The sequence below is a fragment of the Trachypithecus francoisi genome, unplaced genomic scaffold (assembly GCF_009764315.1).
Source record: "Trachypithecus francoisi isolate TF-2019V2 unplaced genomic scaffold, Tfra_2.0 Lachesis_group1, whole genome shotgun sequence".
In the NCBI taxonomy this organism is placed as follows: Eukaryota; Metazoa; Chordata; class Mammalia; order Primates; family Cercopithecidae; genus Trachypithecus; species Trachypithecus francoisi.
This window is the reverse complement of record NW_022681454.1, coordinates 109,087,291-109,110,937: the sequence shown is the minus strand read 5'-3', so window position 1 is coordinate 109,110,937 and position 23,647 is coordinate 109,087,291. Positions and strand designations below refer to the sequence as shown.

Sequence of the window (23,647 nt, the reverse complement as noted above, 5' to 3'; positions counted from 1 at the left end):
TTTTGTTTTCATTACATTAATCTATTTTGGCTTGTATTTCTTTGCAACTCCTGTGAAGAGATATAAATATCTAAAGACTGAAAAACCAAGGTTCCTCCTATCATTCATTGGTATTTGTTTTTAAAAGTCTTTGATCATTTCCTCAGAACCTAGCTTTCTTGTCCTTTTATTTTATTCAAATTTACAAACAAACAAAAATTCTGTGTCTGCTCCTACATGTTCCTTCGGTCCCTACTGGGCTAGACAAGTCCACATCCTTGGCAGGTTTTCTTTTAGGGGGACTATGAGAAGAGTATTTGCTTGTTTGGTATCAGTGATAATTGCCTATAAATTAATGCTCATGTGTAGAGCAACAAAGGTAAGCACTTCTAGCACAATTTGTGCTTGGTCAAACTTTTTATGAAGTTCTGATTCTGCAGGTTCATGATACAGAGACAGAAACCCAAAGATGTGTGAGAGGCAGGTGCTGTGTGCTAGAAACACTGAAAGTGTCTCCCTTTTCTTTTCATTTCTGCACTTCTAACACGTGAAATTAAGCTGTTCTAAAATAATTGAGGCAGAAACTGGCAAATGATGCTTTTATATTTTGGGAATTTGCTTTAAAAAGGGAGAACGTGAAAACACAAACACCAATGAGCAAAGTGGAAATCATGATAGTTTTCAAATAATTCCAAGATAGAGGGAAGTCGGAAGGTTGAAGAACTGCAATGGATAATGCTCCTCTTCACAGGTTTCTAACTTTCATTTTCTTTACTTTGTGCCTTCCAGTCCTCCTTGTTATTTCCCTGAAGAAAACATTAAACAAATTAAAGCCATGCCAAAATACTAACAACCAATTTAACCACCCCATCTTTGGAATACAGCTTGTTTCTAAGTCCTACAAAAGGAGGGAGACAGAAACCAGAAGACAGTATCCTCTTTCTCTTCTACTCTTCCACTCCTAACACTCCAACTGTGCCTTGCCTAAAGTTAATTTGCAAAGGGGATCTCAGAGGACCCCACTCCAGTCTACTGAAGTCCGGATCCATCCCCACATCGACAAAAGGGTGGGCATGAACGTGGAGAAAGTGGGGAGGGCTGACGAGCAATTCAGAACAAGTTTCCTCCGAGGTCCAGTCGCCCTTCAGCTCTTTTTTTCTCATTGAAAAACAGGAGAATTGGGAAGATGGGCCCCTTGTCCCTACAACGCCCCCCAGCGCGGAGCAGAGGTCACGGAAATGTCAGCGCAGCGCATTTGCTTGCAGGAGCAGCAGCTCTGCCGCTCCTCCAGCTCGGTTCGCTGCCACCCACGCGGGAAGCCTCCTTGCTGTCCCTCCAGGCTATAAACTGGGTAAACCCCCGCAAAACCTGTATCAGTGCCCGGAGCCTCAGTTTGCCGTATGTAAAACGAGGGAGATCCTTTCAGCTCTAACAAGTGAGTGGTTTTATTCTCATATCCTCTAAAAGCTCATCAACTGCTCCCCTATCCGACCTCCCCTACCAGGAGTCGCCTATTTGAATCCCCAGTGTCCTCTCCCTTCACTCTCCCACACCAGTTTCGACGGACCCCAAACACACTTGTCCACGAGGCGTCCACAGCTCGCCATCCACGCCCTTCTCCTCTCCTAACCAAATGAATCCGTTTTAAAATCGTTTACTATTTGATACAGCCCCTCAGAGGCTTTGCCAAGAGACGCCCGGCAGCACCACAGGGCTAACTGCTTTCCCCGGGATTCTGACCCCCATTAACTAATTCCTAGTTCCCATCACCCAGGAGCTAGGAGGGCCGGCAGCGCCGGGTGCGGTGCCTGCGCGCGCGCGCCGGGCGGGGGGAACCTCGGCGGCAGCGAGGACGAAGGCGGGGGCGGTAGCACGGGTCCCCCCATCCGCCCCCAGCGCTCGGGCCCCTAATGAGCCGCTGAAAGGGAGCGGGCTCCGGTGCGCGTGGCTCGCAGGCCTCCCGGAGTCCGGGGCGCCCTGATTGGCCAGCTGCGCCTCGCGACCTCCATTCATTAATAAATTAGCGGCACGCTCCAGCCGAGCGCGAGCCACCAATCACAATGGACAGCGGCGGCGACAACAGCCGCAGCTTGAGCCTCTGCGGCCGCTGCGGCTTCGCCAGCTCCGGCCGCAGCCTGGAGCTCCAACAGGAGCTTTAGAACCATTTTATGCTGATTAGATAAAGGGGGAAAAGAGAGGCGGGGGTGGTGGGAGGAGGAGGATGGATGGCAGCGCCAAGGGAGGGGGAAAGGCGGTGAAGAAAGAGAAAGAAATGAATGATGATAATGCAATGAAAAGAATAAGCCAGGGGAGGGAAAAGCGGGGGAGAAGGGGGGCAGGACTGACAGGAGGAGGCGGCGGCGGCGGCGGGGAAGGGGGGGCCCGGGGCAGATCTGATTGTTTTCTTGGTGGTATATAAGGGGTTTTAAGGAGAGTCGTGTGCCAGACACGCAGCCACTGAACCACAAGCAGCTTCGCTTTAACTGGAGTGCCTGGGAGTCGCGTGCCAGGAGCCGCACGGCCAAGGACTGACTGACAGACAGACACGCACTACCACCACAACACACGAGACCCGGGCGGGCCGCCGCCGCCGCCGCCGGGGCTCTTGGCAAACTCGCCGGTCGCAGAGGTCCCCCGCGGAGCTGCGCCACAGTAGCGCCGGGCTTGCAGCTTTCACCCCGGGCGAAGGACGCGGCGCTGCGCTCGCGGCTGCGCTGAGATTCCCGGCACACGCCAAAGTCACAGCAACGCTGAGGCACAGTTAGAGCCAACTAAGTAAGTATCGAGCCACGGCTTCCAACTTCGCAGGTGGTTTCCCCGCACTCAGTCCAACCACGCCCGCACGCCCTCTGGTCCGCGCAGAATCTTTGTCGCGGAGGCTGTAGTCCCTTCTCGGCGGGAACGCAGGTCGGCCCGCGGAGGGCAGGACCTGGCTGACTGGCTACAGGATCACAGCGAGCGCTAGCGGCGCTCCTGACCTTGGCCCGGGTTTCTTTCCCCGCGCCATTCGGAGCTGGTCTTCTCGGATGCGCGCCCGAGCACGCCCCTGTGACACGAAGATCGCGCCTCTGTTTCTTTCCTTACGCCTCACTGCCTTTTTCTCCTTCCCCTCTCTCTTTGGTAGGATGTTCGTCAAATCCGAGACCTTGGAGTTGAAGGAGGAAGAGGACGTGCTGGTGCTGCTCGGCTCGGCCTCCCCCGCCTTGGCAGCCCTGACCCCGCTGTCATCCAGCGCCGACGAAGAGGAGGAGGAGGAGCCGGGCGCGTCAGGCGGGGCGCGTCGGCAGCGCGGGGCTGAGGCTGGGCAGGGGGCGCGGGGCGGCGTGGCTGCGGGTGCGGAGGGCTGCCGGCCCGCACGGCTGCTGGGTCTGGTGCACGATTGCAAACGGCGCCCCTCTCGGGCGCGGGCCGTCTCCCGAGGCGCCAAGACCGCCGAGACGGTGCAGCGCATCAAGAAGACCCGTAGACTGAAGGCCAACAACCGCGAGCGAAATCGCATGCACAACCTCAACGCGGCACTGGACGCACTGCGCGAGGTGCTCCCCACGTTCCCCGAGGACGCCAAGCTCACCAAGATCGAGACCCTGCGCTTCGCCCACAACTACATCTGGGCGCTCACCGAGACCCTGCGCCTGGCGGATCACTGCGGGGGCGGCGGCGGAGGCCTGCCGGGGGCGCTCTTCTCCGAGGCAGTGTTGCTGAGCCCGGGAGGCGCCAGCGCCACCCTGAGCAGCAGCGGAGACAGCCCCTCGCCCGCCTCCACGTGGAGCTGCACCAACAGCCCCGCGCCGTCCTCATCCGCGTCCTCCAACTCCACCTCCCCCTACAGCTGCACTTTATCGCCCGCCAGCCCGGCCGGGTCAGACATGGACTATTGGCAGCCCCCACCTCCCGACAAGCACCGCTATGCACCTCACCTCCCCATAGCCAGGGATTGTATCTAGAGCTGCTACCCACGTCAGGCCTTAGTGGGTTCCCTTTCCTGTGCCCAGTCAAGCCCTTCTCCCTTACCCTGCCCCCTCCCTTCTATGCCCTGGAAACCATCTCACTTCACAGGGCAGGTGTAGCCGTTCTGATTCCTCGGTTGTTTCTTGCATTTCTTGGCTTTGTGTATCCTTCATTCAGACGGGCTCTGATTTATTGAAGGTGTGATGGAGCTTGTTGTCAAAGCCAAGGGTGGCGTTTTGGGGGCGCTTCTTGAGACGAAAAAGACGCTGGGAAGAGATGATGGTGGCATATCTAAACAGTTTGCAGAACGGACTGACGCTCCTCCCCTTTCTCTGTAACGCCGGAGGACTTGGTGCAGTTCGTGTGAATCTCACAGGGAGAATGCAACTGGTTCCTGTGATCTCTTCACCTTTGCTTCTACATAGAGATGTTAATGTCGAGTAGAAAGAAATGTATCTTAGCATCTGAATGATTTTACTGGTAATAATATTATCCACAGATTTGCAATGGCTGGCATCTGCTTTATTCCCATTGCTGTCTGCAGGCTGTGGGAATTTCACCTGTCAAACCAAACTTTCCCTCTCTGATGTGCACTTTGTTCTGTTTCCCAGATTCGTCACAATGCCTATTGTCCTGTCCTTCTCTTTCCTTTTTCTTCCCTATTTTGCCATCTGTCTCTCATGATTTATAAGGGGGAAAAAACTTGTTTTGTTAGAGGGGCAGGTTAGAAGTCATTGTATAATTTGTAGGCTTTGTAATGATTGAATGCAAGCGTGGAAATTTAGGCTGAACTCTCTATCAAAAGGAAAAATGAGGAGGAAAAGGGAAAAATCAGGAGGGAGGATTGCTTCATGCATTATTTATCTCGACCTTTTAGGGAAGAAGGAACTCCCCCATTCTTTCAAGAAATTAAAAATAAATCAACAGTCTGAAAACCTAAGCAGACACGGAGCATTATCCGGATCAGCCACACACGTGTTCCCTTCTATTTATTATAAAGAAATTTTTCATGGGAAAATATGTATTTTTTTGTATATTCTACAGAGTTTATTCTAGTATGTATTTACGTATTGAAGAACAAGAAAGTTGTTCTTGTGATTAAACTATAAATAAAGTATCTAATTTTCATAAGTTTGTGTTTTGTGTTCTAACTTTTTCTTGCTTATGTGATTGTTAGATGCCGAATCAGTTGTGTGTTTTTGAAATTCTCCCCATGTCAAATTGAATGTAGTACTTGTATTTTTTGGCAATGCTTTGTGTAGAATTTCACTAAGAAATCACAAAAAGCTGAATCATATTTGAGACACTAATATTGAAATGAGTGTTAACTCTATTTTTAAGACAAGCACACAATTTATTTTTAAGAAATAAATTTCTGAGCAAACAAGCAAAAAAGGGGAGAAGAATTTAAATGATAATTAAGTCATGATAAGCTCCAAAGTTCCGAAAACCTTGATTTGAAAAAAAAGTGAAGTTGAAATTTCTTGGTGGAGTGTGTGGAAATTTGTTTTTTGTACAATTTGTTTGGCTTCAATTCTCATCTGTAAACTGAAGGGATGGGACGTGACCTCCAAGGGTGCTCCCTTTCCAGCTCTAACATCTGTGATGTAACAGTATGTAAAAATTCATTATTAGAAGATTTCCTATTAGGCGTTTTAACAAGTTAGTTGCTTTTAAAAGCAGACTCCCAGAATAAAGCAGACATTTAGAGTGAACTGGAATTGAAAACATTTAAAGAAATAGCTCCACTTTCCAATATTTGTTAAAGTAATTACATAGTCAAAACTTCTTCAAAGAGAAAGCAAAAATGGTTTAACTTGCACCTCAATCTCCAAAGCAGAAATGAATGATCTTTGATTGGCTTTGGGTCAAAAATGACCAAATGAAGGTTGACCACATTCTAGGTTTAATCCCCTTGGGGAAGAGTGTCTATGACAACACAAGCTAAAAAAGATCACAATAAATCTTGGTTGTTCACAGCATCCCCCTCCCCACGAATGTCTTACCTGCATCTGGTTTGGGCTAAATACTCCACTCTTCTGCACAATGCAATAATTTCTCCTGAGGTGTCTATCTGAAACTACTCCTCTCTAATAATTCCATTTTAATCACAGGCAGAACTAACTCAGGGTTTTGGTTTCATTTTTATAGCCAAGCATGAGAGACCTTTTGGTAAATCCCTTTTAATTTAAAGATTGTGTCACTCTTAGCTGCTCTTTGAATGTCTGACGTAGGGAGAAAGTGATATTTCTCTTATATTCACATTTATGTTTCTAGTGTTTAAAAAGCCAAGCCAGCAAGCAAAGGAACTGTAATATGATAGTTTGAAAACATCAGTTTTGGTGCTGAACAATGCATCTTCTGGTGATACATTTGATGACACATGGTGCTTCTTTTGGAAACTTGCCAAAGAAATAGTTCATGACAAAATCTCAGATGCAGCTACTCCTCCAACTATGGGAACCCTTCTCAATTGGTGAAGCCATCCCATAAAAAGATGACCCTAAGGGCTCAGCTGGAGAGGCAGGGATGGTTAGATGATTCAATAATCCTAGCTCTGAGCAAGGCTCATACAGCTAATACAGACTTCACTCTTGACCTAGCTGACTCTAGACACTTCTTCCAAGTCCAGAGTCTTGTTCAAGTTCTCAAAGCTGGAGCTTGCAGGTCTCCATTTACACACAAGCAGACACATCCTAAGTGCCAGGGCTTTCATCTACCATTTGCAATTCACACTCAGGCTTTCCCTTCCCCATCTAGAACACACCTTATTTTACACTAAATTGGTGCAATTATTTTTTATGGTGTCTAATCATCTTAAGCGGGTAAGAATGATGTACTGACTGCCTCAGCGCCGAGATTCTCTCCCCTAACCCGTTGCAACCTTCACAGCCTGTGGCCTGAGGCCCAGCCGTTCTTTTCCCTTCCTAGTAGGAATGAGTACAATTAGAGGGTCGAAGCCGCTGCTTCTGGGGTAGGCAACAAGGTCGTTTTTCCATTTGATTCATTTCCCTCCCGACATTGTGACCGCGCTGTGATGAGCTGCATTTGTGTGCACCAAGTAGGTTTGCAGGCCTCGGAGCCACGCCATTTTATTTCTGGTGGCTCTGATGAGAGACACTTCAACCAACGCTGTGGAGATTTTCTTCCGGTGACAGTCACAGACTCCCAGCGTTGCTAGATCTTTCCAACGCCAGTTAGTGCGCTGCGGTGCGTTCCTAAGTGCGGAGAGACGCGAAGGTGGGTCCTGTTCTCATTGGAGCGTCGCTTTAGCGCGGCCAGAGTTCCGGGATTGGCTGTATTTATTTGTTCTAAAGTACTTAGGCCTTGCTACAGCTCATTTTGCCTCCACTAGATTTTAAATACATCCATCTGAGCGCCAAGAAGGAGAAAAAAAGGTAGTGAGGCGGACTGCCAACCGCTGGGACTGCCACGGGAGCCGGACCTAGGCTCAGCTGGAGGCAGGAGGAGGGGCTGAGGCTTCCCTGGCCCGCCGCACCTGGACCAGAACTCGGTGGGCTCCCCAGGTGTCCCAGCTGAGGCGAAGGCCCTGGGCGGCTTTGGCCAGGAGGGAGGAAGGGCCCACTCGACACTTCCCAAAGCCTAGTCCTATGACCCAGGAAGGGCGTTTAGGCCCAAGGCCGGCTTCAGCCGCCCACCCGTCAGTCTGGGTCACAGGCTGCTAAAGGGCCTGGCTTGAGGGCGAGGTTGAGAGCTGCGGCGCTCCCACCCGCTGGGTACACCCCCCTGCATTGCACACCCTTGGGCCGGTTGTGACTTCTGGTCACCGACACCTGGAACCGGTTAAAAGCGCCTCCTCCTCACCACCAGCCTCGGTCTCCCCCGAGCCCCCTCGGGCTCCCAAGCGAGCTTTGAATGTATTAATTAAATAAAGTGGGCAGCTCTTGAATCGCGCCAATGCAGGGCGCTCCCGGGAGCGTGAAAGTCCCGGCCTCCGAATTCGCAAAATAAATGTGTGAAAAGAGAATTAGTGAAATTAGGTTAGACCAATAAAACGTGAGGGCTCCAATACCCCCCTTTCTCGCTCCCCCAGCCTGGGGCTAGATAGGGCTATCTGGTCTGATCTATTGTTTCCTGCCCTGACAGGGGGTTCATTGTGTGATAAATAATACCCCCTCCATTTTCTTTTATTCTTTAAAAAAATGGGAATTTGCATAATCAGTGCTTTGATGTGGCCAGAAATCGGAGGTTTGGTCTCCCCAAGTCTGCTATTGGTAGCGAAGCAACAAAGCTAGATTCAGATCTTTCACTTCGCTGACAGTGTGTGGGGCAGATTGTCAGAAATAGCAGCGTTAAGCTGCTGGCTTCTTTTTTAAGGACCACTTTAATGATTAAACTTAAGGAATGTCCAAAAAAGGAGGGATGAAAGGCCAGCTTTCTCATCACCCCATCAGACACCCCCCCCCCCCCCCCCCCCCCCGCTCTCCATGCTTCTTATTGTTCTCTGCAGTTTCTTTTCCAAAGCGCTTGGTTTGGGGGATGGTGCATCTTCCTTGGGGCCGCCCCACGTGGCTCCGAGTGGGCACCGGCAGGGGTCCCCCCGGGCCAAGGAGGGGCCAGGTCTGCAGGAGCGGTTCTCCTCGCCCCCCACGCGTTTTTCCTTCCCCAGTTTGATTTTTCCAGCCGAGATGGGGTTCATTTTACGGAGGACGTTGAAGTGAGTCGTTCTTTAGTTCTCGAGTGAAATGAGTGGGGGTTGGGGGGTTCCCTGGGAACGCAGCTTGGAGACAGTTTCAGATGGTCCCCGACAGGAGAGGCGAGCAAAGAAATTCAGTCATCCGGAAAGCAGAACGCGAAAGCCAGTGTGACCGGACCTATTATTTCCCTGCAAGGTGGCGTGAGTCGGGAGGATGGAGTGGGAAAGAATCCTGACGGTGTGTGCGTTACAACAAATGACTTTTTTCCCCCTCTCGGTGCCAGGGTCGGGGGAAGGGAGATAGGGGTGGTTCTGTCTGCTTTCGCTCGCATTCTCTGCTTCTCCAGCTGCTCAGAGCGCGAAGGGGGAAATGCCAACTTGGATTACTGACTGCGAACACCGCGTGAAAGGCCAGGCCTCCCTGATCCCACGGACAGGCGCCGGCTTCGCGCTCCAGCCTGTAGAGGTGTCAACCGCGTGAGAGATGCTCGGCCTCCCGGGATCCAAATTGGAGATGGAATCAGAGATGGAAGGGGGAAAGGAGGAGGATCCTTGAAACACCTGCGCGCCCACGGTCCCACTCCTTCTTTTCCTCAGCCCCGCATCTCACCGAACTGACCCCGGGCCATTCTTCAGATGTCCCAGCAGTTTTTGGATCGCAGAGCTTCAGCGGTAGTTAGCTCATCGTCAATTCTCTTTTTACTCGGTTATCTTTGCTTTTACTTTTCAAGGCTGTAACTATGTAAGCATTCGGTTTTCTGCATATTCACTTTCTTACAAAACAAAAGTTATATATTTCTTAGGAAAAAAAGAACCAGGGATCCACAGTTCTTCCCAATGGAAACATATTTTTAAGGCTCGACTTTGGGGGCAGCTGTTTAGATTCGTGTAACCTGGTAGACTCTACCTACTGCACATGGAAGTCCAGCCATGCAAGAAAGCAAGAGGCAACATGTTAAAGTTATTTCCAAAGGACTCATCTCCTAGAGTAGCCTGTTTGGACTGCAGCTGGCTTTTTAAAAAGATTCAATACGGAGTGTATATCTTCTCTGATAGATCTTGTCGAATTGTACAGCAGGTTGTGTCACCAGTGTTTGTCTCCATTTCTTTCTAATAATTCCATTATCACCTTCTTTTTGTTTCCATCTGCACTCAAATCCTCGATTTCACTTACACTCCTTTTTGCTCCATAACTAAAGGCATACGTGGAGACGTTAAACAATGGAGCAAAGAACCAAAACCTTTCACCTATCTTATTTGATGTAGAAAGGATTAAATTAAGGTGCTGAAGTCCATGTAAAATGGAAACAGGAAGCCTTAAAATATGGAGCGAGCTGGGGATGGTTTCCATGGCAGCAGCTTGCCATAAAGCCTAATTCCAAGTGACAAAGAGGTCATCTTCCTTTTCAAACGTGTTTATGATCCCTTTGTATATTGTATTTTGGCATAAAAGCTTCTCTGCACCGTCAGGGCTCCACGGGCAGCTCTATGACTCTCAAGGGGGTTTATTGCCTCCTTGGCATAAGAATAGCCGAAAGAAGCCAAACTAGTGCCAGTGTGACAAAAGAGTAACCCCACAGGCTTGCATTTGCTTTCTTTCCTTTTTTTTTCAATACATAAATCTTGCTATGCATTGAAGTAATCAAACACGAAGGATTCTGAGATAAGTTTAATCTTGTTTTTTTCTTCAAATTTTTACATCTACTGAAACATCATATATAAACCAATACAAGAAGGTTGATTTAATATGAGGATATGATTTATTTTTGCGTTACTTTCCAGATAATTTTGGGAAAGAAGTCAAGTGAGATAAAACGTTGAACATACCTGTGAAGCTAACTAAAGACTAGCTGTAAACTTCAGATAATCATTGTATCAATGAATTAATACTTTTTTTCATATCACAGTGCCTAGACTGATCAAAAAGGTGTTTTTAAAAATCAAACCTATCTAGGCCAGGTGTGGTGGCTAACGTCCGTAATCCCAGAACGTTGGGGGGCCAAGGCGGCAGGATCACTTGAGGCTGGGAGTTCAAGACCAGCCTGGCCAACATGTTGAAACCCCCTCTCTACGAAAAACACAAAAATTAGCGAGGCTGGTGGCACATGCCTGTAATCCCAGCTACTCGGGAGGCTGAGGCAGGAGAATCACTTGAACCCTGGAGGCAGAGGTTGCAGTGAGATGAGATCCCACTACTGGACTCCAGCCTGGGTGACAGAATGAGACCCCGTTTCAAAATAAATAAATAAGGGCCTGGCGCGGTGGCTCAAGCCTGTAATCCCAGCACTTTGGGAGGCAAGCAGATCATCTGAGGTCAGGAGTTCGAGACCAGCCTGGCCAACATGGTGAAACCCAGTCTCTACTAAAAAAGTACAAAAACTAGCCAGGCATGGTGGCACACACCTGTAATCCCAGCTACTCGGGAGGCTGAGGCAGGAGAATCACTTGAACCCAGGAGGGAGAGGTTGCAGTGAGCTGAAATCGCACCGCTGCACTCCAGCCTGGACAACAAGAGTGAAAACTCCATCTCAATAATAATAATAATAAATAATAAGGATAGTTTTAAAAAATCCTATCTAAGTTAATAATGTTTCCCCTAACCCTCAAAATTACCATGGCAACAGCTTGGAAGCAGACAAGAAAAAAACATAATTTTGCTGGAAAAACAGTAAAGAACTCAGAAGTCCTGAGTTCACATCCAATGTTTCTTTTGAATTAGGAGATGATTTTGGACTGTATCTCTGTGTGACATCAGGCATGTGCACACATAAACACATCCAGTAGAGTTTTTCATGGTATCTGCAATAGAAACTCCTCCCTATAATTTTCAGTAGATGTAGGAGACTCCATCTGACATTTTCAGTTATTATTCTGTAAGCAAACAATTTTTAAAGTGGTTCAGTTCTCCTTGAGTAGAACTGTTCTGGCATCTTAGGCTTCTCTGTTCTACATTGGGGAGAGTTTTCTAAACATCCGAGAGTTTTCAGAACCATTTTGTTTTGAACTATAGGAGGTGAAGCTGAACTGATGAAGGCACTGGCCAGTGGTACCCTCCTCACCTCCACATTACTCTGTATCTTACCTACACTTTCATAACACATGCATGGTGTGGTAATTACCATAATACCTTACAAAGCAGATTGGAGAAAATATCTGTGGTGTCAATGACTGGATATAGTTCTCCAGGTAATCAGGTAATTGCTGCCTCTGCTTATTTCTTTTTTTCTTTTTTTGAGACAGGGTCTCACTCTGTTACCCAGGTTAGAGGGTAATGGCATGATCCTGGGTCACTGTAGCCTCTGGCTCCTGGGGTCGAGTGTTTCTTCCATGTTAGCCTCCTGAGTAGCTGGGACTTCAGGCATACACTACCACACCTAGCTAAATTTTTACATAGAGATGAGGCCTCCCCTATGTTTCCCAGTAGGCTCAAGTGACCCTCCCACTTCAGCTTCCTAAAGTGCTGGGATTATAGCCGTGGTTACTGCTCCAGCCCACTTCATTTTTTCCTTTGAGATGGAGTCGCCAAGGCTGGAGTGCGGTGATACGATCTTGGTTCACTGCAGTCTCCGCCTCCCAGGTTCAAGGGATTCTTATGCCTCATCTTTCCAAGTATCTGGGATTACAGGCACATGCCAGCACACCTGGCTATTTTCAGTAGATGGGGTTTCACCATGTTGGTCAAGGCTGGTCTCAAACTCCCGGCCTCAAGTGATTCGCCCGCCTCAGCCTACCAGAGTGCTGGGATTACCAGCATGAGCTTAGGTGCCTGGCCTGCTTCTTTAACTTTCTAAGGAAGAAAGTCAAAGGGTCAATTTTCTTCAATGCCTTTTTTTTTTTCCTCCCTACCCCAGCAAAGTGAGTGAAACTCCCCAAGGGCATTTTGATTCTAATGTTACCATATTTTTGGTAAGGGACTAGAAAGACAGTATTCATAAACATTGAGCTTCTCCACCCTTTTTTATTCATGACACACTTTCAAATTCTAGAAATTTTTCTTAACAAATTGGAAAGGATTACAAGTCTCAAGACAACATTAAACAAGGCAACAATGATTACACCATGCACTGTCTCACTGACATCTCACAGAATCTATTACCATTCATAATCATTGGATTATTCACTTCGTTGTCCTTTTGCACTATATTACTGTGTAAATAGAACTATTTCTTGTCCTACAGTGATCTGCTCTACACGGTAGGCAATATTTTTTTTTTTTTTTTTTTGAGGCGGAGTCTTGCTCTGTCGCCCAGGCTGGAGTGCAGTGGCCGGATCTCAGCTCACTGCAAGCTCCGCCTCCCGGGTTCCCGCCATTCTCCTGCCTCAGCCTCCCAAGTAGCTGGGACTACAGGCGCCCGCCACCTCGCCCGGCTAGTTTTTTGTATTTTTAGTAGAGACAGGGTTTCACTGTGTTCGCCAGGATGGTCTCGATCTCCTGACCTCGTGATCCGCCCGTCTCGGCCTCCCAAAGTGCTGGGATTACAGGCTTGAGCCACCGCGCCCGGCCGGTAGGCAATATTTTTACAAATTCCAGGAAACACAATTTTTTTGCACTACATTTAGACTCTTATTTAAAGCTTGAAGAGGTCTGGTGTGGTGACTCATACCTGTAATCCCAGCATGTTGGGAGGCTGAGGTGGGAGGATTGCTTGAGGAGTTCGAGACCAGCCTGGGCTATTTAGGGAGACCTTGTCTCTCTAAAAAAAATTAAAAATTAGCCAGCATGGTGGTGTATGCCTGTAGTTCCAACTCTTCAGGAGCTGAGGTGGGAGGATTGCTTGAGCTCAGGAGGTCAAGGCTGCAGTGAACTGTAATTGCACCACTGCACTCCAGTCTGGGTGACAGAGTGAGAACATTTCTCAAAATAAAAATAAATAAATAAATAAATAAACAAAAGAAAGCTTGCTATTTCCTTTCATTCCATGATGTTCAGTTAATTGTGTTTCACCTGACAAAACACTACTGCTGGATATTGTGGAGGATGTTCCTAGTCTTTGCCATATCTGACTCTCTAATCCTTCTGGGTATCCTCAGACCATTTATAACTGAGCTTGTCTCTATCTCCCTCTTGCCTTAAGATAGTAAGGCCAAAATATCAAAGCTAATTGGGCTCCTGAGTGACCACATAAAGAGCGGTGGTCCTCATGAGTCACCGACACTCACAGTGGATGTTGTATGAGAGAGAAAGCCTGTGAGTTAAGCCACTTAGATTCAGTGGTTGGTTGTTATTGCATCATAATTTAGCCTACCCTGATTAATATGGTTGTATATTTATTTAGGGAGTATATAACTTATTTGTAGCAACAAAATTTAAAAAGGGTCTTATCATTGACTAAAACTTGGTAGTCCACCTTTGAAGAATTTGAAGATTCTGTTATTTTAAAAGTCATTTTTATTTTTACTTTGGGCCGTGTAAGAATGTTTTAATGCCTTAAAATCTTCAGCTGTTCCAAAGTGATTTTTAAAAACCATCTTAACCATTTTAAGTGTACAGTTTAGTAGTGTTAAGTATATTCATATTACTGTCCAACAGATCTTCAGAACTTTTTCATCTTGCAAAACTGAAATTCTATACTCATTAAACAACAGCTCTCATTTCTTCTTCCCTCCAGCTCCTGGCAAATACTATTCATATTTATTTTCAAAGCATGTAGGACCCCTGCCCTCATTTTTCTCTATCTCATTTTAATTAACTTTAATTTGAATTGCCCACACTATTATTATAGAAGTAAGCATGTATAAAGTTCTATCATTCACAACTAGTTCTTCTGCTACCTTTTGGGAAATAATTAACAAAATGGAGCTGCACTCTCCTTTCCAGAGTGTTATTGACTGATGCAAAATTGTGGTCAGTTTTGCAAGAGAGCACCCATTATCTTGGTACCTACTCCTCCTGAATGAAGAGTAGATGGCTTGACAGAGTCCTGCAGGTAATTATGTTTTTTGCCCCATTTTTTTCCAGAGTGGGCCAGAGGTAGTTCAATGGGTCTAGAGGCCAGTTTGAAGAGTAGATTGATTCCTGAGCCCATGAATAAAATTCACTGTGATGTACAATTTGATCCTGTTGGTACCCAAGCTTAAAAGGACAATGTGATTACACATTAAATGGAAGTACTATAATTAGCTTACTAACTTAGAGTATGTGATGGGGTTTTTTCATTTTGGAGAAGCCAGAGCATTGGACTAAGTTAGGGTCCTTTCTGTTACTGAGTGGCTATATAACTGTGAGTAGGTCTCTTAGCCTGGTATAGTAGGCCTAAGGTTAGAACAACTATTTATGGTTATACCAGGTATTTCCAAACTCTATTCTAGCTTCACTTTTCAAAGTTTTTTTAAAAAATAAAGTCCAATAGGTTTGCTTTTAGAAACACTTTTAGACAAAATCTAACAGATTCATCTTGATATATTTTTGGATTTTACTTTTCAAAGGGTCCATATTAATTTTGAAAAATACTTGGAAAAACCACATTTTAACTTGTTTTTTTTATAACAATGCCTTTGAAAATGAAAACTGGAAGCTTGAAGAAGGCAACTGAAAAGTCCCTCAAGCTAGGCTAATATTTAGCACTGACATCTAAGACCGGCCATGTGCTGTGGATTCAATTTTGTTTTTCATTCAGCACTTGTACTGAACAGAGGTCAATCATTTTAGGTGGCGAGGAGAAGCAAATTTTTGATAAAGGTTTCTCTCTTTTAAACTGCTTCCAAGCAGGGGATGACAATTTCTTTTGTTCAGAGAGTTGTAATCTTTCATCTGCCTCATTTCTCCCTGATCTTTAAAGGTGTCTCTTGATTTGGACATCATGGATCTATAAACGCATCACACAATAATTTAAAATTGTTCCTCTTGGGTGGAAAACAGATTAAGTCTCAGCTCCCCATGAATAGCTCTGCTCTCTTTTTTAATAAAGAAGAGTTAGACTGGACCAGTGCTGCTGGCATATTTACCTTCATGAGCTAAAAAAAAAAAAAAAAGTTAATTACTGCTCGGAGCAAGAGCAAGTTAGTCTGGCTGTCCTGAGCTGTCTTTTATTAGTTGTCCCCTTCATTAATTTCCCTCACTGCATTTGCTGCTAATAGCTGCTTGGTCCCCCTTAGCTCAAAGCCGCATCTGTGCCACTGAGCAGAAAAGTAGGAGCCTGGCCAAAGGGGGGTAGTGATGGAGTGAGAGAGACGCTATTTACAAATCAGCTCTTATTAACATGATGGTCTGGTGCGTTGAAGAGGGAAGATGGTGGCCTCAGAGCAGAGAGCTGTAGAGCAGAGTTAGTGAAATCTGAAGGAACCAGCACCGAGCATGGTGGTTTGGATTTGTACTTCTCTCCATTGAGCTAGTGTTCCCTTAGAGCCAACTCAGAATAACACCTTTTTTTCCCCCAAGGCCTGGATGTGTACTACTCTGTCACAGAACTTCATGAAAAGTTCCAAAAATATCGATCTTTAGCAAGGAGGTTTAATTTTCCCCATATGATACAAAGACTCTGAGAGATCCAAGTCAATAAATGATCTTTTTTCTTTTATAAGCTTATAATTTATTTTTAGATATTAATTCAGTTAGAGACCATGTTGTGAATACATACATAATTTTAAAATCCTTGTTCCATTTATGATGTACATTAATTCGATGATGCTCAGCTATCTTTATTTTTCTCACACTTACCACAAAGAAGCATACTATCTTACTAATTTATTTTATTTACATTATCTTCCTTCATTACAATGTAAACTCCAGGAGGACAGGTGTGTGTGTCATGTGTGTGCCTGCTCACCCTTTGCTCAGTGTTGCTATCTCCAGCATCTGTAACATGCCTCTGATCCAGGCTGAAAGGGCAGGTAACTCTCTCTTCTTTGGTGGCAACATTAAACAATAAGGTCATGTAAGTTTTCTTTCTCGAATCCCCTTTTCAGGAGAAACCCAAATAAGTTCTGAACAAAGATTACCCAAAGGAATTTTGCAAGCATTATGTCCATTTGTTGCTATGTTGTGATTTTTTATTTTTCTCTCTGAGAAAGATCAACAGCGATCATGGTGAGATTTACTTGAGAATTGCTACAATGTATCATTTAATCTTTTTGTGAATAGAGGGAAAAAGTTATTAATATATTTTGAGTATTAAGGGGACTTTAAGCTTACGTAGAGTAATTTGACTAAGATAATAAGATAAGTATACATAATAAGTATAAAAATAAGTATAAGATAATAAGATAATAACTAATATAATAATAAGATAAGGCTAAGAGTCTCCCAGGATAAGGTCACCACTTATTCAAAACATCTGGTGTGCATAGGACTCCTGACTAGATGATGGTTTCAGAGTAAAAGAGGTGCATCTGTTGGAACAAAGGGACTTTTGCTGGGACAACTGATAGAGGGAAGAGCAAGAATTCCTTCCAAACGAACAAAGTTCTGTCTCCCAAAAAAGTCAATGTCTAACCTCTTGCCTAAACGATACTGATCTAAATGATACTAAATATTTACAATGAAAGGAACAGGTTTGAGTTTTGGCTCCCTCTGTGTAATTCTGAATAAGTTCCTTAGTCTGTCTGAGCTCTTGGTTCTACATCTGTAAGCTCTATCTTCGATCACAGAATATTTAGACAGTTTCCAGTTTTTCTCTAACAATAACAGCTTTGTAGCTAAACTTTGCATTCACATTTATTTTCTTACAATGAAAGAGTGCCCAGAAATAACAAACCATGTGTCTTTTTATGGACATGAAAGTCTGTTCCCAATACATTATTAGTTGAAAACAGCAGATTAGGTCAGGCGTGGTGGCTCATGCCCGTAATCCCAATGCTTTGGGAGGCCAAGGCAGGAGGATTTCTTGAGCTCAGGAGTTCATGACCAGCCTGGACAACATAGTGAGACCTTGTCTTTGCAAGACACTTTTTTTTTTTTTTAATTAGCCAGGTGCGGTGACGTGTACCTGTATTCCCAGCTACCCCAGAAGCTGAGGCACGAGGATCACTTGAGCTCAGAAGGTTGATGCTGCAGTGAGCTATGATCACACCACTGTACTCCAGCCTGGGTAATAGAGTGAGACTCTATCTCAGGAAAAAAAGCAGATTATAGGAATGTGTGTAAAATTATCAAATGATTATCAAATAATAGCTGTAATAACAGCTAACATTCATTGTGCTTACATGTTAGGACCATTGCTAAGTCATTTACATAGATTATTTTATTAAAACTTCATAATAACCCTCTGGTGTAGCTACTATTATTATTTCTATTTTACAGAAGAAGACATTCAAACTTTAAATATTAATAGTAGTAATCCTGGTGGTTGAATCATGACTATTTTAACATTTATAATTATTGTTTATTTGATACTTTCTATTTTTCAACTTTGAACACAAATCACTTGTGATAGTGTGGTGAAATATACGTAACATTTACCATTTTATTCACCTTTAAGTACAATTCAGTGGCATTAAGTAAATTCACAATCTTTTGCAGTTATCAGCTTGCCTACTTACAGAACTTGTTCACTATCCTAAACAGAAAGTTTGTTCCCACTAAAATATTCCCCATTCTCCCCAGTCCCCAGCTCCTGGAAACTTCTCTTCTACTTTCTGTTTCTGTGAATTTGCCTTTTCTAGGTGGCTCATATCACTGGAATCATGCAATATTTTCCTTTTGTGTCTGGTCTTTTTCACTTAGCATATTTTAGAGATTCATTCAACTTGTAGCATGTGTCAGAATTTCATTCCTTTTAAAGGCTGAATAATATTCCATTGAAAGTCTATACCACATTTGCTCATCCATTCACCTGTTCATGTGAATATATACATATTGGTTTTCAAATAGGAAAACAATATTTTTATTTTTATTTTTTTTAAGATGGAGTCTCACTTTGTCGCCCAGGCTGGAGTGCAGTAACGCAAACTCCGCTCACTGCAACCTCCGCCTCCCAGGTTCAAGTGATTCTCCTAACTCAGCCTCCCGAATAGCTGGGACTACAGGCACGTGCCACCATACCTGGCTAATTTTTTTGTACTTTTAGTAGAGACAGGGTTTCACCACGTTAGCCAGGTTGGTCTCGATCTCCTGACTTCGTAATCCGCCCACCTCAGCCTCCCAAAATGCTGGGATTACAGGTGTGAGCCAGTTGCTCCCGGCCAGGAAAACAGTATTTTTAATTAATTTAAATAGCATTTCTTTCCCCCAGGTAAGACTGCTATAAGGTTTAAATGATACAATGTATGTATCATTGGAAAAGTATAAAATGCTTTTTGAATAGTGGTAATTATTTTCAACAATGGTTTCTCTTAAACCTCTCACTCTTTCAAGTCTTGGGAAACATCAGAAAGACATATTTTCTAGTTCTTTGAAGGTGGTGGAGTTACTCTGTGGCAGACGGACCACATCAGATAATGGCTACTTGCCTCTTTGTTTCTAGGCCGTTCATTTGCATAAATGGTTCAGGTTTTCTCAACAATAATTTTTGAACTATCCTCTCATAGAAGAGCTGGTTGGACTGGCAAACTGAATCCAGCAGCACATTAAAAAGCTTATCCACCATGATCAATTTGACTTCATCCCTGGGATGCAAGTCTGGTTCAACATATGCAAATCAATAAATGTAATCCATCACATAAACAGAACCGATGACAAAAACCACATATTATCTCAAAAGATGCAGAAAAGGCCTCTGATAAAATTCAACACATCTTCATGCTAAAAACACTCAAGGCCGGCCGGGCGCGGTGGCCTCAAGCCTGTAATCCCAGCACTTTGGGAGGCCGAGATGGGCAGATCACGAGGTCAGGAGATCGAGACCATCCTGGCTAACACAGTGAAACCCCGTCTCTACTAAAAAAAATACAAAAAACTAGCCAGGCGAGATGGCGGGCACCTGTAGTCCCAGCTACTCGGGAGGCTGAGGCAGGAGAATGGCCTAAACCCGGGAGGTGGAGCTTGTAGTGAGCTGAAATCCAGCCACTGCACTCCAGCCTGGGTGACAGAGCGACACTCCGTCTCAAAAAAAAAAAAAAAAAAACACTCAAGGCCAGGTGCGGTGGCTCATGCCTGTAATCCCAGCTACTCAGAATGCTGAGGCAGGAGAATCGTTTGAACCCAGGAGGTGGAGGTTGTGGTGAGCTGAGAACATACCATTGCACTCCAGCCTGGACATCAAGAGTGAAACTAAAAAAAAAAACAAACAAACCCACACTCAATAAACTAGGTATTCATGGAACATATCTCAAAGTAATATGAGCTATTTATGACAAATCCACAGCCAATATCGTATTGAATGGGCAAAAGCTGGAAGCATTCCATTTGAAAACTGGCACAAGACAAGAATGCTCTCTCTCACCACTCCTATTCACCATAGTATTGGAAGTTCTGGCCAGGGCAATCAGGCAAGAGAAAGAAATAAAGGGTATTCAGACAGGAAGAGAGGAAGTCAAATTATCTCTGTTTGCAGATGACATGATTGTACATTTAGAAAACTTCATCATCTCAGCCCCTAAACTCCTTAAGCTGATAAGCAACTTCAGCAAAGTCTCAGGATACAAAATCAATGTGCAAAAATCACAAGCATTCTTATACACCAATAACAGACAAACAAAGAGCCAAATCATGAGTGAACTCCCATTCACAATTGCTTCAAAGAGAATAAAATACCTAGGAATCCAACTTACAAGGGATGTGAAGGACCTCTTCAAGGAGAACTACAAACCACTGGGCAAGGAAATGAAAGGACACAAACAAATGGGAAACATTCCATGCTCATGGTTAGGAAGAATCAATATCGTGAAAATGGCCATACTGCCCAAAGTAATTTATAGATTCAATGCCATCCTCATCAAGCTACCATTGACTTTCTTCACAGAATTAGAAAAAACTATTTTAAATTTCAAGTGCAACCAAAAAGGAGCCTGTATAGCCAAGATAATCCTAAGAAAAAAGAACAAAGCTGGAGGCATCACGCTACCTGACTTCAAACTATACTACCAGGCTACAGTAACCAAAACAGCATTGGTACTGGTACCAAAACAGAGATACAGACCAATGGAACAGAACAGAGGCCTCAGAAATAACACCACACATCTACAACCATCTGATCTTTGACAAACCTAACAAAAACAAGCAATGGGGAAAGGATTCCCTATTTAATAAATGGTGTTGGGAAAACTGGCTAGCCATATGCAGAAAACTGAAACTGGACCCCTTCTTTATACCTTATACAAAAATTAACTCAAGATGCATTAAAGACTTAAACGTAAGGCTTAAAACCATAAAATCCTAGGGGAAACCTAGGCAATACCATTCAGGACGTAGGCATGGGCAAAGACTTCATGACTAAAACACCAAAAGCAATGACAGCAAAAGCCAAAATTGACAAATGGGATCTAACTAAAGAGCTTCTGCATAGCAAAAGAAACTATTATCAGAGTGAACAGGCAACCTACAGAATGAGAGAAAATTTTTGCAATCTATCCATCTGACAATGGGGTAATATCCAGAATCTATAAGCAACTTAAACAAATTTACAAGAAAAAACAAACAACCCTATCAAAAAGTGGGTGAAGGATATGAACTGACACTTTTCAAAAGAAGACATTTATGCGGCCAACAAACTTATGAAAAAGAACTCATCATCACTGGTCATTAGAGAAATGCAAATCAAAACCACAATAAGATACCACTCCATGACAGTTAGAATGGAGATCATTAAAAAGTCAGGAAACATGCTGGGCATGGTGGCTCATGCCTGTAATCTGCCTGGGAGGCCCAGGAGGGCAGATTGCCTAATGTCAAGAGTTTGAGACTAGCCTGACCAACATGGTGAAACCCCGTCTCTACTAAAAATACAAAAATTAGTCAGACATGGTGGTGGGCACCTGTAATCCCAGCTACTTGGGAGGCTGAGGCAGGAGAATCACTTGAACCCGGGAAGTGGAGGTGGCAGTGAACCGAGACCAGGCAATTGCACTTCAGCCTGGGCAACAAGAGAGAAACTCTGTTTCAAAAAAAAAAAAAAAAAAAGTCAGGAAAAACCAGATGCTGGAGAGGATGTGCAGAAATAGGCATTCCTTTACACTGTTGGTGGGAGTGTAAATTAGTTCAACCATTGTGGAAGACAGTGTGATGATTCCTTAAGGATCTAGAACCAGAAATATCATTTAACCCAGCAATCCCATTACTGGATATATACCCAAAGTATTACAAATCATTCTACTATAAAGACACATACACATGTATGTTTATTGTAGCACTGTTCACAATAGCAAAGGCTTGGAACTAACCCAAATGCCCATCAATGATAGACTGGATAAAGAAAATGTGGCACATATACACCATGAAATACTGTGCAGCCATAAAAAAGAATGAGTTCATGTCCTTTCCAGGGCCGTGGATGAAGCTGGAAACCATCGTTCTGAGCAAACTGACACAGAAACAGAAAACCAAACACTGTATGTTCTCACTCATAAGTGGGAGTTGAACAATAAAACATATGGACACAATGAGGTAAACATTGCACATTGGGGCCTGTTGTGGGGTGGGGAGCAAGGCGAGGGATAGCATTAGGAGAAATACCTAATGTAGATGACGGATTGACGGGTGCAGCAAACCACCATGGTACATGTATACCTATGTAACAAACCTGCACGTTCTGCACATGTATCCCAGAACTTAAAGTATAATAATAATTTTTTTTAAAAAAGAAGAGCTGCTTGGGGCACGGGGCTATGTTATTCTACACTAGTATTACAAATTGATTTTCTTTAGGGATGCTGCAGTGAAAGGATTGCTTAGAGCCAGGAGTTCGAGACCAACCTCAGCAATAAAGTGAGACCCTGCCTCTACAAAAAAGTAAAAAAATTCAGTCAGATGTGATGGCATGTGTCTGTATTCCCAGCAACTTGGGAGGCTGAGGTGGGAGGATAGGTTTAGCCCAAAAGTTCAAGGCTGCAGTGAGGTGTGATTACACCACTGCACTCCAGCCTAGGCAAAAGAGCAAGACCCTGTCTCCAAACTAATAGGCTGAGTGCAGTGGCTCATGCCTGTAATTCCAGCACTCTGAGAGGGTGAGGTGGGCAGATCACTTGAGGTGAGGAGTTTGAGACCAGCCTGGGCAACATGGCGAAACCCTGTTTCTACTGAAAAAAAAAAAAATACAAAAGTTAGCCAGGTGTGGTAGTGTATGCCTGCAGTCCCAGCCACTTAGGAGGGTGATGCAGGAGAATTGCTTGAACCTGACAGGAGGTTGCAGTGAGCCAAGATCATTCCACTGCACTCCAGCCTGGGTGATAGAGCGAGACTCTGTCCCCAAAAACAAACAAACAAAAAACAGTAAATAAACATTTGAAAAAGATTTTATTTTGTGGAAAGAAATGTTTCCTGTAATATGTTTCTTAAGACTTAGTAACCACTGGCTTTTCTCAAAATTGATAAATCAGTAGCAAACACTATATTAATAGCAATGTTATTAGAATGCTGCAGAGCTATTAGACCCCTAGGAGTTTTAGAAATCATGAAGGATGGAATTTGAATTGAGAAGCAGTTGAAACAATTGGCCAGGCCTATGGGTAGGGAGAACCCCCGCAGCTGACCTGGGTTTTGACTAGATTAAGCAGATGATCATGAGGTCATAAGATGTAAGATAGGTGAGTTGCAACAATATTTGGTTGGAACAATGAGGATATGGTAGAGAGAAGCCTGGCAATGGCACTGGACTAAAGCCAGGGAGCTTAGGGCACCAGAGTGTCCAAGATGGCTGCAGGGAAGGAAGGGGGAGGGTACTAATTGGGGAAAGACACTGAAGACAGACATTACATTTCCTCTGCTTTACAATTTGTCCATGGAGGATGGCTCAGGTAACCTCGTGGCTTGTAGGCTGCTGCAGTGAGGCATGCCGTTGAGGCAAGAAGAGGATCATATTGAATTTGGAGTCCACAGATAGAAATTTGATTCCAAATTTAATTATAGATTTGGGCAGCCATTCTAGCCCCAGTCTTATTTCAAGCTCCAGAAAGTGAGTTTGGTAACCTCTGACTCATTTTCTGTCTCATCATATTACTTGCCTTTTTTGGGGGGATACTATCTTGTGTCAG

General features: G+C 44.5%; 2 protein-coding genes across 2 annotated transcripts in view; both read left to right on the top strand.

Annotated features, from left to right (window-relative positions):
- The first annotated feature begins 2,882 nt into the window (after window positions 1-2,882).
- Window positions 2,883-5,016, top strand: NEUROG2 (neurogenin 2). The gene has a single exon (XM_033215031.1). The coding sequence runs from the start codon at window positions 3,006-3,008 to the stop codon at window positions 3,921-3,923; it is 918 nt and encodes a 305-aa protein (XP_033070922.1). The 5' UTR covers window positions 2,883-3,005; the 3' UTR covers window positions 3,924-5,016.
- LOC117084936 (proteasome activator 28-like) overlaps window positions 4,131-23,647 on the top strand; it is a 35,971-nt gene continuing 16,454 nt past the window's right edge. The window contains exons 1-3 of the mRNA XM_033213334.1: window positions 4,131-4,261; window positions 8,399-8,605; window positions 8,700-8,785. Coding sequence (XP_033069225.1) covers window positions 4,131-4,261; window positions 8,399-8,605; window positions 8,700-8,785 — 424 coding nt within the window. The remainder of the gene's footprint in view (window positions 4,262-8,398; window positions 8,606-8,699; window positions 8,786-23,647) is intronic.